The sequence below is a fragment of the Artemia franciscana genome, chromosome 13 (genome assembly GCF_032884065.1).
Source record: "Artemia franciscana chromosome 13, ASM3288406v1, whole genome shotgun sequence".
NCBI classification, from domain to species: Eukaryota; Metazoa; Arthropoda; class Branchiopoda; order Anostraca; family Artemiidae; genus Artemia; species Artemia franciscana.
In genome coordinates, this window is record NC_088875.1 from 32,870,822 (window position 1) to 32,888,354 (window position 17,533).

General features: G+C 36.8%; 1 protein-coding gene across 1 annotated transcript in view; it reads left to right on the top strand.

Moving 5' to 3' along the window:
• The first annotated feature begins 424 nt into the window (after positions 1-424).
• Positions 425-17,533, top strand: part of LOC136034817 (DNA-directed RNA polymerases I, II, and III subunit RPABC1-like) — a 72,824-nt gene continuing 55,715 nt past the window's right edge. The window contains exons 1-2 of the mRNA XM_065716253.1: positions 425-564; positions 7,849-7,937. Coding sequence (XP_065572325.1) covers positions 508-564; positions 7,849-7,937 — 146 coding nt within the window. The 5' untranslated portion in view covers positions 425-507. The remainder of the gene's footprint in view (positions 565-7,848; positions 7,938-17,533) is intronic.

The window sequence follows — 17,533 nt, forward strand, 5'->3', positions numbered from 1 at the left end:
TATATATGTTTTTTTATTCGCTGGTGACTTCTTTAACCCATTTTCGGGCTCATTAGTGGCTAGTTTTTCCTCATCATTGTAGACTCCCCGAAACTTGTTCGGGAGTCAGGTTCTAGTAAGAAGTAAGCGGGATGTGGTAAATAGATGAGAACAAGAATGTCCCTTGTAGGTGCAACACCAAACTAGCACCAAACCCCAGTGAGTAAAAACCAGACACTACAAGGAATGCAGAATACGTGCCTAGTAGTTGAAAGCTGAGTTTAAATGGAAATGAGTGATATAGTGATCTTCAAATTTGGGTTTCGTTTGAACACTGAATTCAAAATATAAACAAAAGAAAATTCTCATGCTAAATCTCATGTTTTTCAAGTTTCAACGTTCTCATGTTTTTTGGCTATGATAATATGTTTTTGACAATTTCCAAGTGGAAGCCCTGGGCTGGATATTCGGTAGATTTGTGCCATGGCAATGCTGCTAGAACTTGTGAAATTTTAAAGGTGCAGGACAATGGATGACGAGTATGAAACTTACAAGCTTTGGCGTGTCAGGAAGACAGTCTGGCAAGTGAGTATGGTTTTGAAGAAACTAAGTTGACTTGAAGGGCAGATAATCAGTAAAATTCTTGATGAGGGATCCTTTAGTATCTTGTAGAGTAGGTGGTAAAATTCTAGATGAGCTACTTTTTGCTGTCTTGGAAAGTAGTTAAAATAGGAAAATAAAACTCAGGGAATAATCTCTAGAGTCACATATGGGTAATTATTCAGCATTTTATATAACTGAGAAACAAATAAAGTGAACTTAGGCCACACTACCACTCAATGCCACTTTTGATAAAATTCTAGTTGATTGACTTCTTGATATCTCAGAAACAGTTTAAGTTAGGAAAATGGAAGTCAGAGATGGGTCTCCAGGCTAAAGTGTGTCCCAGGAAGGTATTTTAAAGTACCCATTTCCACTCCTCCCTCTAGAGGGCCCTGAAATTTGCCTACATGACAGGTCTATTACCTACTGAAATTTTTCAAAACAAAATTTTACCTTAATTTTCAGTTACTAGTTCCTTTTTCTCTACCTTTATTTCTGAAAATGCAATTCCTGTTATTTGAGTAGAATTTTCAGCCATATCAATGTTTTTTTTTTCAAAATTTAGGAAATGTATTTGAATATCTTTAAAACCTTATAAAATGGAATTGAGCAAAGTTATGAAGCTGAAAACAATTTTTGCTGTACTTCAATTAAGCAGAAGATATATTTTGCAAAGTTTCACTTTTATAACACACATATTTTTAAAGGTTGTCAAAGGTCAGGTCCCTCTAGAGAGAGAAGGGGCAGAGGTAGTTGCTTCAAAATACCTTTGTGGACACACTTTAGTTTGTACATACATCCCTGAATGTTTCATTTTCCTAACCTAAACCCTTTCTGAGATAGCAAGAAGTCAATTAGCCTAACTATGATTTTACCCTACTTTTTTTTTCTTTCAGAATATAATAATCACTTCTTGCTAATTCAGTTTTAGCCTTTTTAGGAACCTGCACAATGATATTTTCTTGTACATATTTTGGATATAAAAATGGGTTAAAATATTTATTTCAAACTTAGCCTACTATTTCAATAAAAATTCATTTTGTAAAATTTATATAATTTACAAACATTCATTTGTCAAGATTAAGTTGAATAAAAAAGAAATTCAAAACAGTTCCACCATGTTTTCTTTTTGTTTTGTTAGGCAGCTTAAAAACTGATGTTTCACCTATATGTCAAAAAATGTCAAAGCCAACAGAAGAAACATGATGGATAAAAAAATTGATAGATTATTTTGAGTTTTTTAGCCAGCTTAAATGTCACAAATCAATGCTTGCAGATCATGTAGCTTTAACAAAATGGATTTTATTCTGAAATAGTAAGTTTGAAACCAATATTTTAACCCTTTTTATCCAAAATAAAACATAGAAAGAAATGATCATTTTCAAGGGTTTAAAAAGGCTTAAAACTGAATTGAAAAAAAAAACGATTAATAGGCTATATTCTGAAAAAGCATATAAAAGGGCATCTAGGGTATGTTCAGTTTTTTTGGTCAATCATATGAACTGCTCAGTATTTATCAAAGTATAAAGAAGGTATTTTGAAGTACCTACCTCTGCTCCTTCTCCCTCTAGAAAGCACTGGCCTTTGATGATCTTTAAAAATGTTTGTTTTATAAAAGTGAAACAGAGAAGTATTGGTTGCTCTATGTTATCTGCCCTCTTCTGGGACAACTTCTTACTATGCCTCTTTGTCCTGGATGATTCATCAAATTGAAAGAGCTTTTGTAATGAAGAGTCACCATTGAAAAGCATTGTAAAATCACCTCTTTGGCATTAGTAAACAAGTATTGGGAGCTGTAGCTTATTCAATCTGGATAGATAGTCAAGATTTTGCATTCATCAACAGCTTTTATTGTCCATCTTTGGACATGTTTTGTTTTCTGCTGAACACCCTTGCTCAGGGGTATTACAAAATACATCCTAAATTCTATAAATGGTTGCACAAGATCCTTATATAGTTTGCTTGCAACTTTAAATTAAATAAAAAACAATTTTTTCAACTGAAAGTAAGGTAAAGGATAAGGCTTTAGACTTTACAGTCCCTACTGGCAGTGCTGATCTCCATTTCTTGGCCCTTCAGCCAGGAAGTACAATGGGGGGTTAGGGGCCAAGCATCTTGTGCTTTTTGCACACTGTTCCTGTTTACCTTCCTCAGATTTCTCCAGGTACCCATTTAGAGCTGGGTTGACTCTGGCTAAGCTTACAGAGTCACACCACCAACCCCCATCCCAAACTAAACAATTGGGTACACTGGAATATTTGAACCTGCATCCTCTCAGACAAAGGATCCTGAATCCAGCACATCAATCCACTTGGCCAGGATGGCTGAAAAAGTAAGGAGCAACATTAAAACTTAAAACAAAAAGAAATTATTCCATATATGAAAGGAACTGTCCCCTCCTCAAAAAAATCATTGAGGAGAGGACAGCACCATTCATATGTAGTATAATGTCTGTTCATTTTAAGTTTTAATTTTGCTTCTTACTTTCAGTTGAAAAAGCTTGTTTTTTTTATTTAACTTCTGATGTGTTTGGAAAAGCAGCACCCTCTTCATGGAAAATTTCCTTCCCCATTGATGGATCCTCCCACACAACCTTCTCCCTCCAATCAGAAAAGATTCCCCCTGAAAATGGTTATATACTTCCCAATAACCAATCCTATATTTACACAATAGGCAAATTTCACAACTTGCAGCCCTTCCCCCAGGGACTGCAGGGGATTAAGTCATCCTCATAGACATGGTTTTTATTTTTTTGACTGCAAAACAAAATGGCTCTCTCAAAATTTTGATTGGGTGACTTTGGGGAAAAATGAGTGTGGGAGAGGGCCTAGTGGCCTTCCAATTCTTTTGCTTGCTTAAAAAGGTAATTAGAACTTTTAATTTCTGTTCAAATGAGCCCTCTTGTAATATTGTAGGACCACAGGGTCAAAAGGATCACCCTTGGGAAGAAAAACAAACAAATAAACATGCACCTGTGATCTTTCTTCTGACAAAAAAAAAATACAATATTCGACTTTTTGCAGATAGGAGCTTGAAACCTCCACAGGAAGGGTCTCTGATATGGTTAATCTGATGGTGTAATTTCCATTAAAATTCTATGACTTTTAGGGGGTGTTTCCTTCTTTTTTGAAAATAAGGTAAATATTCTGAGGCTTGTAACTTTTGAAGGGTAAGACTAAACTTGACAAAACTTATATATTTGAAATCAGCAAAAAATCATATTCTTTTGATGCATCTATTGATATCAAAATTTTTGTTTTTCAAAGTTTCAGTTACTATTTTGCTGGATTACTCCTTTCTTACAGTTTGTTACCACAAACTTTTTAAGGATCTGCTGCATATTGTATGCTTGATTATGCAAACGGTCTCAAATGCTTTGCAACTGCCTTTTGTGCATGTTTGTGAAATTTTAATTTCTTATCAGCAACAATTCCCAAATCTTTCCCAGTTGCTGAAGAGTCAATAAATTGTCTCAAGCCATCCTCTCTTATCATATGACACTGCTGCTTTATGTTCTTTTGTCTCCAAAGTACAGCAACTTGCACTTTTGAATATTGAATTCAAGCTTCTACTTGCAGGCTCAAAGTGAAAGCCAATGCAGGTCTTCCTGTATGAAATATGTTATATCTGTTGAATCTGCAGAGCCAATAAGCTTTGAATCAAATTTAGTATATATAGCTAAGTATAACTTGAAAGAAATCCAGGGTAAAACCAAAAGGGTTGGAATATCTAACAAATGTTATGGTTTAAGTATGGAGAAAAACTTCCTATTCAAAAATTAAATATGAAAAAAAAATCTTTTCAAATTGGTGGCTAATATGAATTTCAGTGTATTTAAAAGCAGGGACAAATCTCCAGCATTTTATTGGGAGAAGGGGGTAAGAGGGGACCATATATGGATAGTCAATCTCCAGGGATATAAAATAAATTTTTTCTCTGCATTATTGGGGTGGGACAACAGCCCCTTTGCACACTATTAAACACCATTGTACCATTAAATGGTATGAGTAAACTGATATGATTTTATAATCTTTGGTGTTGAATATGATTAGTTGAACTTCTTTATTATGTACTTTATAGATCCAGAATGGTAAATTCAAAGCTTATGAAAAATTCCCTCCCCCCTGCTTCTCCCTGAAAAAATATTGTATTTTACATCCTGTTTTGTAGTTTCTAATTCATAAGGATCTTGTCTTGTAAAATGAATTACTTGCATTTGATTTTGTTATGTTGCTTGTCACTATCATTCCTATATAAAAAGCCTTCCTTTCCTTTTGCTCCTTCTTCAGCTTATATTTTCTCTGAATTTGTGGTGTGTTAGTGTCACAAAAAAGGTATTTTTTCTATGAAAAATGTGTTTGTTGGTAATTTAAATTTTAATGACAGCCTAATGGTAATGTAGATGGCTCTATGGCTCAGATGAATTTTACTTACAGTTACAGGAGCAAAGAGACCAGGGTTCCAGGTGGAAATATGGTTTTTTTATTAAAAGATTTTAAACCACAGGTTAGTAGACCTTATGTAAATTTGGTGTAGGAAAAAAAAAAAAAATACAGTAATGGCTAAAGACTCTTGTAATTTTGTAGGTATAACAATTTAGTTATAACCAATACAGTGTGGTCATAAAATGGCCTATAAGTTAACATGGTATTCACATGATGGTAAGACAGCAAATCTTATTGATTATGTTATTGTAAACCAAACACCTGCAGGATCTATAGAAGATACTAGGGTATATAGGAGTGAAATTACTGATGCTAAAAGTAAAGATCACCATTTGGTAGTATTGGGTTAATTTAAAGCTGAAATTTCGGAAGGGTAACTACCTCCCAGGAAGTTATGATGAGAGTTTGCAAGAAAATTTTTGGGAACAGCTGAATACTAAACTACTATAAAATTTGACAATGTGGAACGTGGATGGAATAATTTTAGGAAAACAGTTTGTGAAGTCACTGATTGTGTTTTAGTGAAGAAAGTTAGGACTGCATCTAGGAAAATTAGTGAAAAATCTTTGTTTAATAGAGAAGAGAAGGGGCTTTTACAAGATTTATCTGAGTGAATGGATCATATGAAAGCAAAAGGAATGTAAAGAAAGCAGAGAAAGTATTAAAATATGAACTAAGCAGGTGTGAAGTAGAGGCCTTGGATAAAATTGTCAAGGATCTGGAAGATGCAGCAAGACAGAATAATAGGAAAATATTCTACTGGTACATTAATAAATTGAGTGGGAGTAGTCAATTTGGACTTATCCCAGTCAAAGATAGGAATGAGGCCACAATTAGTGATAATGAAAGAGCTAAAGAGAAATGGGCAGAACATTTTGAGAATATGCTAAGCCAAGATAGAGTTGCAAGAAAAGATGCAGAGAAAAACGAAAAAGTTTGTGATACCTTGGATGTGAAGGAACATTCGTTTTGTGAGGAAGAATTAGCAACAGTACTAAAAGTATAAAAAAATGATAAGGCTCCAGGTGCTGATTGTGTGGTAAATGAGTTCCTTAAATATGGTGGCTCTGAGGTTAGAAATAAGTTACCCATGATTAGGAATATGATTTTTAGAAAAGGGGAAGTACCTACTACTGTATAAGAAAGGTGTTAAGAGTAAGTGTGTTAACTATCAAGGCATTAGTCTGGTCTCTGTAGGTAGCAAATTGCTTAGTAGTATGGTACTTTTTAGACTTAGAGATGCTGTAGACAAAGTTTTAAGAGAAGAACAGTGCGGTTTCAGAAAAGATAGAGGATGTGTTGACCAAATGTGTACTCTTAGGTTAATAATTGAGAAGTGCCTGAGTTATCAAACACCTCCGGTTCTCATTTTATAGATATATATATATATATATATATATATATATATATATATATATATATATATATATATATATATATAGATGAGCAAGGGTTTGATTATGTTGATAGAAAAGATTTTATAAAGGTCTTTTCCTTGTATTGTATACATGACTAACACATTAAAGTGATGTGCTATGTATGCGAATAACACTGCCATGGTTAAGGAAGGAAATAATGTTAGAAGCTTGTTTTGTATCAAATCAAGAGTTAAACAGGGTTGTGTTCTGTCCCCTTTTATATGGATCATCTAGGTGGACTTTGTCTTAAGGAGTACAGGAAGGGCAATGGGACACCACATAATCAAATGGGGAGGAAAAACTTCCTTGGACTTAGATTATGCTGATGATTTAAGCATTCTAGATGAAAGTGTGAGTAAAATGATTGGATTTCCAGAGGTTTTGCAATTTCAGGGTGCCAGAATAGGTTTGAAAATAAATGTTAAGAAGACTAAATCATTAAGGCCAAGAAAAAGTGAAGATGAAAAGGAGACCTTGGGTAACAAAAAGATTGATCAGGTGGACAGCTTCACTTACCTTGGTAGTATTATTAATAAAGATGTTGGGAGCCGTAAGCTGTTAAAAGTAGAATTGACAAGGCTCAGGTTGGTTTTTCATGGTTAAAAGTAGTTAGGAAGAAACAGAAGCTAAGTCTGCAAATGAAGACTAGAATATTAGAAGCTACAGTGATTACAGTGGTCAAAAATGGATTGAAGTTTGGGTGTGCTGAAAAGCAGATGAAGATTTGCTAGATGTTTTCCAAAGAAATTTTATATAGATTGTTCTGGATACTGGGCTTACTGACTGTATTTCAAACCTTAGGGTCTACAAAAAGTGTGGTTCAATCTTGCTTTCTAGGGCAATAATGAGAAAAAGGCTGAGATGGCTAAGGGCATATTCTTTGGATAAAGAATGATAGATTGCCAAAGATTGTCCTCTTTGGCCAGCCGCCTAGGGCTAAATGGAAAGTAGGTTGTTCCCAGTTGGGGTGGATGGATATCATAAAAAAAGATTTACAGGAAATGGAAACTTCCTGGGAGGGTGTAAAGAAAGAGCCTTTGAATAGATTGGGCTGGAGGAAGAGTGTGTACCTATGTTGGCCTCAGATGGCTCGGTGCTGTGGTGAGTTGTTAGCAATAGTATTAGTTGTAGTAGTAATGGTCGTGTAGTGTGTGTGTTTTTGGTAGTGTGTATGGTGATAGTATTCATGTTTGAAACAGTCCAGAGAAGATTAAATACACTTATTTAAAAACTGTATGTCAGATTGCTGGCTGCTTAGAGTAAAGCTAAGAAAATACTTTGACAGCTGTTCAGATTAGTTAAAGGCTCCTTGCATAAAAATAGATTGATTTGTAAGAAAGAGAAATTAAAAAAGAGAACTAAGAAAACTAAGTTATTCTGCTTATTCTTTTTTCCTCTTTTAGCTATGTCATGACAGAGGATATCTTGTTGCTCAGAGTGAATTAGATCAAACACTGGAAGGCTTTAAACTGCAATTTGGAGACAAACCAAGGTTTTGTTTTTGTTTTTTCAACCACTAAAGCATGCTCAAAATTTTTGCTTTGTTCTGTGTCCTAGATATTTGTTTATCATTTTCTGTAAATAGCCTGGGGATTCAACTTCATATTTATGTTGCTCAATTACTGCATTATTTAATTGTAGTTTATATGCATAGCAAGGCCATGTTACTAAATTATATAGTCCTATTTTCTGATTTTCTGTGCATATAAATAGATTGTCAGGTTTACCGACTCTTGAACATGCAACATTGTCCATGGGAAAAACAATCCGTATTCAGATCTATACTTCATGATTCTAATGATTGCCCTTGAGCTTTATTGATGGTGATTGCCAATCGAACATTCCCTGTGTCACCGTTGTCATTTATATATCCCCCTGTGCCCCCCGGCGTCCCCGTTGTAGTTGTGTCCCGGTCGTCATTTATATTCCCTGTGTCCTGGTGTCCCGGCCGTCATTTGTGTCCCGGTGTCCTGGTCTGTATATACATTCGTTTTTGAATATTTTTTTTTTAGTTTTTAGTTTTTTACCTTTTTTTTAGTTTTTTTTTTAGTTATACCTCATGATTCTAATGATTGCCCTTGAGCTTTGTTGATGGTGATTGCTAATCGAACATTCCCTGTGTCCCTGTCGTCATTTATATATTCCCCTGTGTTCTTTTTTCTTTTTCTTTTTATTTTTTTTAGTTTTGTTTTTCTCCTTAATTTTTCAGTTTTTTTCTTTTTTTTTAGTTTTTTTAGCTTTTTTAGTTTTTTTTATTAGTTTTTATTTTATTTTTTGTAGTTTTTTTTTGTAGTTTTTACCTTTTTTTTAGTTTTTTTAGTTTTTTTTTAGTTTTTACCTAGCCAAGGTTCGGACCTGCAACCTCTCGGACCTAGAACCTGGAACATAACGCGTTACCAACTCAGCTACTTCGGGCTGGAATACATTCGTTTTTGAATTGGTATATGATGAAATAATTCAGACGTCATATGCAGACAGACAGACATAACACACATACAACTTATATATATATATATATATATATATATATATATATATATATATATATATATATATATATATATATATATATATATATATATATACTAGCTGTTGGGGTGGCGCTTCGCGCCACCCCAACACAAAGTTGGTGGGGCGCTTCGCGCCCCCCCAAGCCCCCCCGCGCGCGTAAGTCGTTACGCGCCATATTAGTTACGCGCCATTGTAGTTGTGTCCCTGTGTCCCACCTGTGAATATAGATAGATTTATATATGTGTTTCAAACTACGTAAAAATTGCGAATATACAACATTCTTGGCTTTCCCATTGTCTGTCCATATACAAAGCCGTATGTACTAATAATGACGTCATATGCAAACGCTCTTTTTACAAACAAACAAACATGCATACACACAACTCGTTTTTATATAGATAGATAGATAGATAGATACAATACAAATTAACTACGTAAAACTTGTGAATATACAACAGTCTTCGCTGTCCCATTGTCTGTGCGTATAAATAGATTGTCAGGTTTACCGACCCTCAAAGATGCAACATACAATTGTACATTGGTAAAGCAATCTGTATTAAGATCTATACCGCATTTTTCTAGTGATTGCCCTTGAGCTTTGTTGATGGTGGTTGCAAATGCTAATCGAATTGGGAATTGCAATCTTTTAAATTGAAAAAGCAGATCCGTTGGAATCATGGGAATGCGAGGAATAAGAACAGCCTCACCCTCATAAGGCCCTGTCAAGATTGTGGCATCTATTAGGTTTTCCATTGTTTTTTTTTTACGGCAAGTCGCGTGCCATTGCAAAGCTTTGGTGGGTTGATATTTCTTAAAAGTATTATTGGTACGCCTATTTTTAGTTGTAGCAGGTGTGGTGGACACCCTGAAGGATCTATGGAATTTAAAAATTCAGATGGATAATTAACCGCTTCATTTGGTTCCGAAATACAAATTAACTGCGTAAAACTTGCGAATATACAACATTCTTCGCTGTCCAATTCTCGCTGCATATAAATAGATTGTCAGGTTTACCGACCCTCGAACATGCAACGTACAATTGTCCATGGGAAAAACAATCAGTATTAAGATCAATACCACATTTTTCTAATGATTGACCTTGAGCTTTGTTAATGGTGATTGCAAATGCTAATCGAATTGGGAATTGCAATCTTTTAAATTGAAAAGGCAGATCTGTTGGAATCATGGGAATGCGAGGAATAAGAACAGCCTCACCCTCAAAAGGCCCTGTCAGGATTGTGGCCTCTATTAGGTTTTCCATTGTTTTTTTTTACGGCAAGTCGAGTGCCATTGCAAAGCTTTGGTGGGTTTATATTTCTTAAAAGTATTATTGGTACGCCTATTTTTAGTTGTAGCACGTGTGGTGGAAACCCTGAAAGATCAATGGAATTTAAAAATTCAGATGGATAATTAACCGCTTCATTTGGTTCCAAAACTGTGTCGACTGACTTGTAAAGGACTGCCTGGTCTTGAATCTTGGTCAAAACAATATTGTTGATTTCGTGGACGTCTATATTTTTGGGTGCGAGAATCGCTCTTTCACTTAGCCATTTATTATTTTTATAATTTTTTAGAATATTCGGAAATACTTTTTCAATCAATTCATTTTTGGACGTCACTAAATTACAGAAATCAGCAGGTAGTTGTATACGTCCTGAAATTGAGTCTACTGGGAGCTTTCCGTTTCCCATTGCCAGCAATTGATCTGAAAATGTTTGACCAGAGTCATCGTTTTGCAATCGGACACGCATATTTGTAGTTAATTTTAATGTTTTTACGTGTGCCCATAAATTAGAATTTTTCAGGCAAGCATTCATTTCTTCTGCAGGAGTTGATCTAGGTATTATAGGTAATGTTTGCCTGAAATCTCCCGCAAGCAATATTAAGGTGCTGCCAAAGGGTTTCGACTTCCCTCGCAAATCTTTCAAGCATTGATCCAGAGCCTCGAGCGATTTTTTGTGTGCCATTGTGCACTCATCCCAAATAATAAGTTTGCATTGCTGCAATACTTTACCCATCCCAGATGATTTGGAAATATTGCACGTGGGAGTTTCTGTAGAATGCAAGTTCAGAGGCAATTTCAAAGCGGAATGAGTAGTTCTTCCACCAGGCAGCAATGTTGCGGCTATTCCGGACGACGCAATTGCCAACGCTATATCATTTTTAGATCGAATTGATGCCAGAATCAGTTTTATCACAAACGTTTTACCAGTACCTCCTGGCGCATCCAAAAAGAAAATTTCTCCAACGTTGTTATCGACACAATGCATTATCGTATCATAAATGTCTTTTTGTTCCGACGTTAACTTGGAAATGTTATTTTGTACATACGACAATAGATCACTCGTACTGTAACTTTGTTCACGATCCAATTCTACACATGTCGAAACAGCAGCGATACGGTTAGGTGAAGGCATTCCCAAATCCTGAAGAGGTTTGTTTGCCATACTTATGCACAAATCTTCTATAACAACTAAAGTGTAGTTATAAATTTCTGATGTAAAATCAAAAGTCATGTCTGACGTCTCTAACTGTTTTCGATGAAGTATATCTTCGGACATTTTTGACTTATATTTTTCCCATAACTCTGTAGGAGCTGATGGAGAGCAAGTTGTTAAAATGATGCCAAACAATGCACGAATTTGACTTGGGGTTGACGTTTCGCACGCGTCATTGATGCAGTTATCCCAGTGTTGGTCATTCTCCAATAAATTCAGAGCTTGGCATGCACTACGGTAAGTGTCATGTATAGTACCATTTACAGTCCTCAAATACTCAAAGGATGTCGGACCGGGTACATTCACCAAAAGCAGGCGTAGAAAGAAGCATTCATGTTGATTGGGGTGAACGGTGTAGTCTTCCTATCGTGGTATCTTTGAAGATGGTAGGTTGGCCGTCGACTGACTTACCCTGTTTTCGACGTTCAGATACTTTATTTTTAGTATTCCACGTGTAATACGAAGGCACTTCAGTATACAGCAGTTTTTTTTGCAAAAGAATCATTTTTGCAAAGCGAAAAAAAAGCTGTTAATGTTGTATCCGGTGGATTCAGGACTCTTTGTTGCACGTTGGTTTCCGTGAAATAAACACGTTGACCATTCTGTAAATGTACCGCTAAGTGAACAACAGCTGGACTACGTTCATGTATCGGAAATGAAAGAATTCGCCAAACAGCTTCATTACTGCTTATGTATCTTCCAGCCTGATATTCTACGATTTCATCGAAATCTTTGATTTCGGACTGCAAGCCAAAAACTGCCATGTCACTGCCTTTGTTGACGTATTTACATATGTATTTGATTGCCTTTACGGAGTTACAGTATTCAACGTTTATGTGTGCATTAAATGTTTTTGATAATAATGGGGAATATGGAACAACCCACTGGTTATCTACTTCGATGGTGGTACCGTTACGCTTCTTTATTATTGCTGTTTTACCGCCATCTTCAGTAGATCTTCTTCTATATTGTGGGTAACCATCATTGCCAGTAATTGTTTTGGGTACTAAAAGTCGAGGATATTGCTTTGTGCACCTTCCTTTGGCCATGCATGGTGAATTTTCGTTCAGTGCACCGCAAGGTCCATGTATCATATTTTTTACAATAATATCATGTAACCCCTTATCGACATTTTTATCAGGTATTTCAGCGGAAATCACATCATCAATTTCGTTTGAAGTAATTTTTTTATGTAGCCAGATTAGTATATGTGCGTGTGGCAAACCTCGTTTTTGCCATTCCACTGAGTACATCCAGCATCGCACTGACCCAAACACTTCATGTTTTACAAGGTAGTTTATCAGTGATTTCAACTTTTGCTGGAAGACACGTGCCGTAATGTCATGCCTATGAACCGCCGATTGTCCTTGAAGTAAAAGCTGCAGTATCTCGTCCCAAGATTGATTACATGTAAATGTAATAAATAAATCTGGACGACCATAGAGACGAACATACGCAATAGCATCTTGAGCATATTCATGCATATGACGGGGACTGCCAGCATATGACGAAGGTAAAATTGTTAATCTTCCAACGTTTGTGGTATTACCGTCATTTATAACTGCATCTCGCAAATGAATATATTGTTCAGAGCGGAGCTTGGTCTGATTCAGGCGGATATATAGCAAACGTTCTGATTCAATTTTAGCATACATATCCACGACAAATTGGTGAAACAATTCACGGCATTTTAAAATATAATTTTCTTCATCCTGCCGAATCATTAGTCTATAGGAATAATAATGCATTGCACTGCATTTCTTATTCATTTCTTTGTTAGTGGCTGGATTCATCAATTTAATATTAAAGTGATAGCCGTCGGCTCCATCCCAAAAAATGATAGGATATTGTAGGGCATCGTAGCATCGATGAGTTTCAGCAATTCTTAACAACTGAGCGTTTCGCTTATGTAGAATAATATCTCGAGGTAAAAACTGATCACCGACCATAACGATTGCCACTTCGTCGATAGTCGGAGCATTGTATCTACGCACCTGTTGGCCAGGAGGCGTTTTGTCAGCGGAAATAACAATTTTATGAGTATCAGTAGGCATCAAATCGATGGCTGTTTTGAACAGACGCACTAAATTATTATTTTCGTGGAAAAGATGTTGCAATTGGGAAACGATTGTCCTTTCAACGTTGGGAGAAATTTCGCAACGTGCATTCAATTCAGAATTTCTATCACTGATGAAGTACAATTGTAAAAATTTATGATTCTCGCCTGAGAATGGTAGAAGGGACCCTGCTTTATGATAAATTTGCCCTTTTACTTTGAAAGTAGACATAAATTGATCTGGATTTTCGATTTGGGCTCCAAACGACGTCATTTGGAAACATGAGTTGTATTGTCTGATTTTTGACAAAAAACGCTTAGATTCTGACGTAGTTCCAGTAAGGAAAGTCTTCAATGGCTCTGGTGGTGCAGCCAATAGAGGAAGTTTAACTTTTCCTGAGGCGCAACACATTCCCATTGTTTCACCATTGAATTTCAAGGCCTTGCAATAGGGACAAATTTTAGACATTGTCCCGATTTGAACACATCTACTCAAGCTATAATCATCGACTGGGTTGTACCTGAATGCCAGGCGATAACTTTCAGATTGCTCTGATTCCTCGGCACGCTTTCTTTTCTTACTTTCTCTATCAGCAGCAAGCCTGATTTCTTGCTGTTCTTGTGATTCCTCGGCACGCTTTCTTTTCTTACTTTCTCTTTCAGCAGCAAGCCTGATTTCTTGCTGTTCTTGTAATTCCTCGGCACGCCTTCTTTTTTCACATTCTCTTTTAGCAGCAAGTCTGCTTCTGCGTTGCTCTGGTAGTTCCTCGGCATGCTTTCTGTTCTTTCTTTCTCTATCAGCCTCAAGCCTGTTTCCCTGCTGGTCTTTTGATTCCTCGGCACGCCTTCTTTTTTCACTTTCTCTTTTAGCAGCAAGTCTGCTTCTGCGTTGCTCTGGTAGTTCCTCGGCATGCTTTCTGTTCTTTCTTTCTCTATCAGCCTCAAGCCTGTTTCCCTGCTGGTCTTTTGATTCCTCGGCACGCCTTCTTTTTTCACTTTCTCTTTTAGCAGCAAGTCTGCTTTCGCGTTGCTCTGGTAGTTCCTCGGCACGCTTTCTTTTCTGACTTTCTCTATCAGCAGCAAGTTTTTTGGCATAGACTCTTTGAGCATCTTCATCAGTCATTGTAAACTTAAACATTAATAGATTTCTACGCGAACTTATGTCTTATATAACTTGAATGACGTCACCTTCAAAGCAAAAATGACGGCAACTAATTTCATGACGTCAGCCGAAACATGACGTCACCTGATCCACAGATCCACAGATCCACAGACAGACGGACAACTTATTTTTATATATATATAGATATATATATATATATATATATATATATATATATATATATATATATATATATATATATATATATATATATATATATATATATATATATATATATATATATATATCTATATATATTTAAACTTCGTAAAACTGGCGAATATACAACATTCTTTGCTGTCCCATTGTCTGTGTATATAAATAGATTGTCAGATTTACCGACTCTTGAACATGCAACATATGATTGTCCATGGGAAAGACAATCCTTATTCAGATCTATACCTCATTATTCTAATGATTTCCCTTGAGCTTTGTTGATAGTGATTGCTAATCGAACATTCCCTGTGTCCCGGTCGTCATTTATATATCCTCCCTGTGCCCCCCGGCGTCCCCGTTGTAGTTGTGTCCCGGTCGTCATTTATATTCCCTGTGTCCCGGTGTCCCAGTCTGTAATCATTTATATTCCCTGTGTCCTGGTCGTTATTTGTGTCCCGGTGTCCCAGTCTGTAATTTCTCTTTGAGTGTCCCGATCGTCATTTATATTCCCTATGTCCCGGTGTCCCGGTCGTCATTTGTGTCCCAGTGTCCCGGTCTGTAATTTCCTCAGTCGACAAACATGACGTCAGTAAGTAAGTAAGTAAAATATTTATTACCCGTATTTTTCACATGGAAAAAAACGGAGTACAATGAAAAAAAATAAAAGAAAAAAAAGAGAAGAAAAACGGAGAGAAATTTAAAACACAACATGGAAAAATACATAATCAAGAACTGTAGAAAGACGAGTTTCATTAAGGTTACGGCCTATGGGTAAACCCAGATACACGACGTGAGATGAAACTGTAATTGACTCGCTACCCAGTAGGAGGTGTTCAGGCTGAGAAGGACTATCGTTGAATAAAAGAACTGCAGATTTAGAAGTATTGAAAGCCAGGCCGATTTTTCGGTATTCATCACGCAGGATCAAGAAATTCGATTGCAGACCCCTAATAGACCGACTTAGATTTAATAGATCGTCCGCGTATGTAAGTAGCGACACATTTATATTCTTGGAGATACATGAAACATTTACACATGCCTGGGCATTTAAAACACTGTTATTGTACAAACAATCTTTTTCGCTAATCGAATCATGGGGTTTTCCGGTGACCGGTTCGCTCAACCGGGCTTTCCAGATTAGTTTTGGGTCACTTACGATTCTGGAGGAGTGCTCTTCTTTTAATTTGGTACGATGAGCTTTCAGTTGCTTGTCAAATTTTCGTTGAGTCCATAAACGGATAGAGTTAACAGGACGGGATTTGGGCCTATCACAATCTTGCCAGATTCTAAACCAAAACTTAGCATCGTTGCAACACTTAACTAGGGCCGGATTTTGCGAGAATTTATGAATTTCTGTTTTCATTTTAACCTTTCTGGTAGGAACTGCTTTTTTTTCAGCTACGAGAAGCGAGTGAGTAATCTCGGCATAAAATATATTGATGAGTACTCTTGCATCCGCGGGATCAAAATTTGAATTCACTTGGAGTAAATGGAAGGGGATTCGTATCTTTACAAGAAGTGAGTTCAGGACCTGATGATACAAAGTAGTATTAATTTTATCCCATTCACTTACTACTTTCCACTTGTCGTTCTTGGGTTGACGGAGAGCTGGTTTTATGCTTAGAGATGCTAGTAGGGGTAAGTGATCAGCGAAGACAGCGTCTTTTAGAACAGTTACACTTCCGTTAATATTCTTAGAGCAGGCCGTATGGTCAATGTTTGAAACGGACCCAGAATTTATGAACGAAGGAGTAATCACTGTCTTTTGGGAGGATGATAAGTTTGTCATCAAAGATGCCGTTTAGAAGCTGACTACGGGCACATTTGCTGTGAAGAAGGTTGCAGTTGAAGTCCCCCATGACTGCGCAATGCAAATCTCTCTGGGTCACAGACTTCAGGCACTTCGCTAGTTCGCGAACTGCGTTCATAAACTTTCGCTCCGATTTGTCATCATGGTAGTTTGTTGGAAGATATACGTTGAAGAATGCGATACTGCCGGAAGATATAGCCAAGAAGTGATCATGCGTAAATAACACCTTACTTTCAATATACGGGTGGCAAATAATTGCCAAGCCACCGGAGGGGCGTCCGAAAGACCGAATTTTTGCCGGCTCGAAGTAAAAAGTAAGTTCGTGCGAGAACTTTAGGAGATAAATATTGTGAGGAGAGAGCATATGTTCTTGTATAAACATAATGTCACAGTCTGCAGAATATTTTTGAATTATGGCGAGTTTGTTGGGGACTCCTCCGTTCATGTTCCATGACGTAATTTTGACACAGGCTGGGCTATTAGACATTGGGCCGCTTCAGCTCACTGACGATTTTTATTATTGTGGGGCTTTTGAAAGAATGGCAAGTGTGGCGTTTTGATTTGCAGAGGGCGCATGCTGTAGGGTTTCCACAGAACTGGTCAGTGCTAGAGCCATGACCTCCTTCTCCGCATCGAGAGCAAATTTGCTGGCTAGAGCAATTAGCAGAAATATGACAAAAATTCTGGCTGTTAAAACAGCGCTTTGGGAGAAAGATAAATTCCTCGATGGGGTACCGCTCCAAGTCAATTTTAGGAGGGTTTTTCATGGCGTGGTTCAGATACTGGCGGGATGAGAAGTATAATTTGAAGGATCTGGTTTTGCCACATTAATCAGCTTTTTCCCAATTCGGTATAATTCTCTTAAGCGCGTCACCATTAAATATGAGCTGGGACA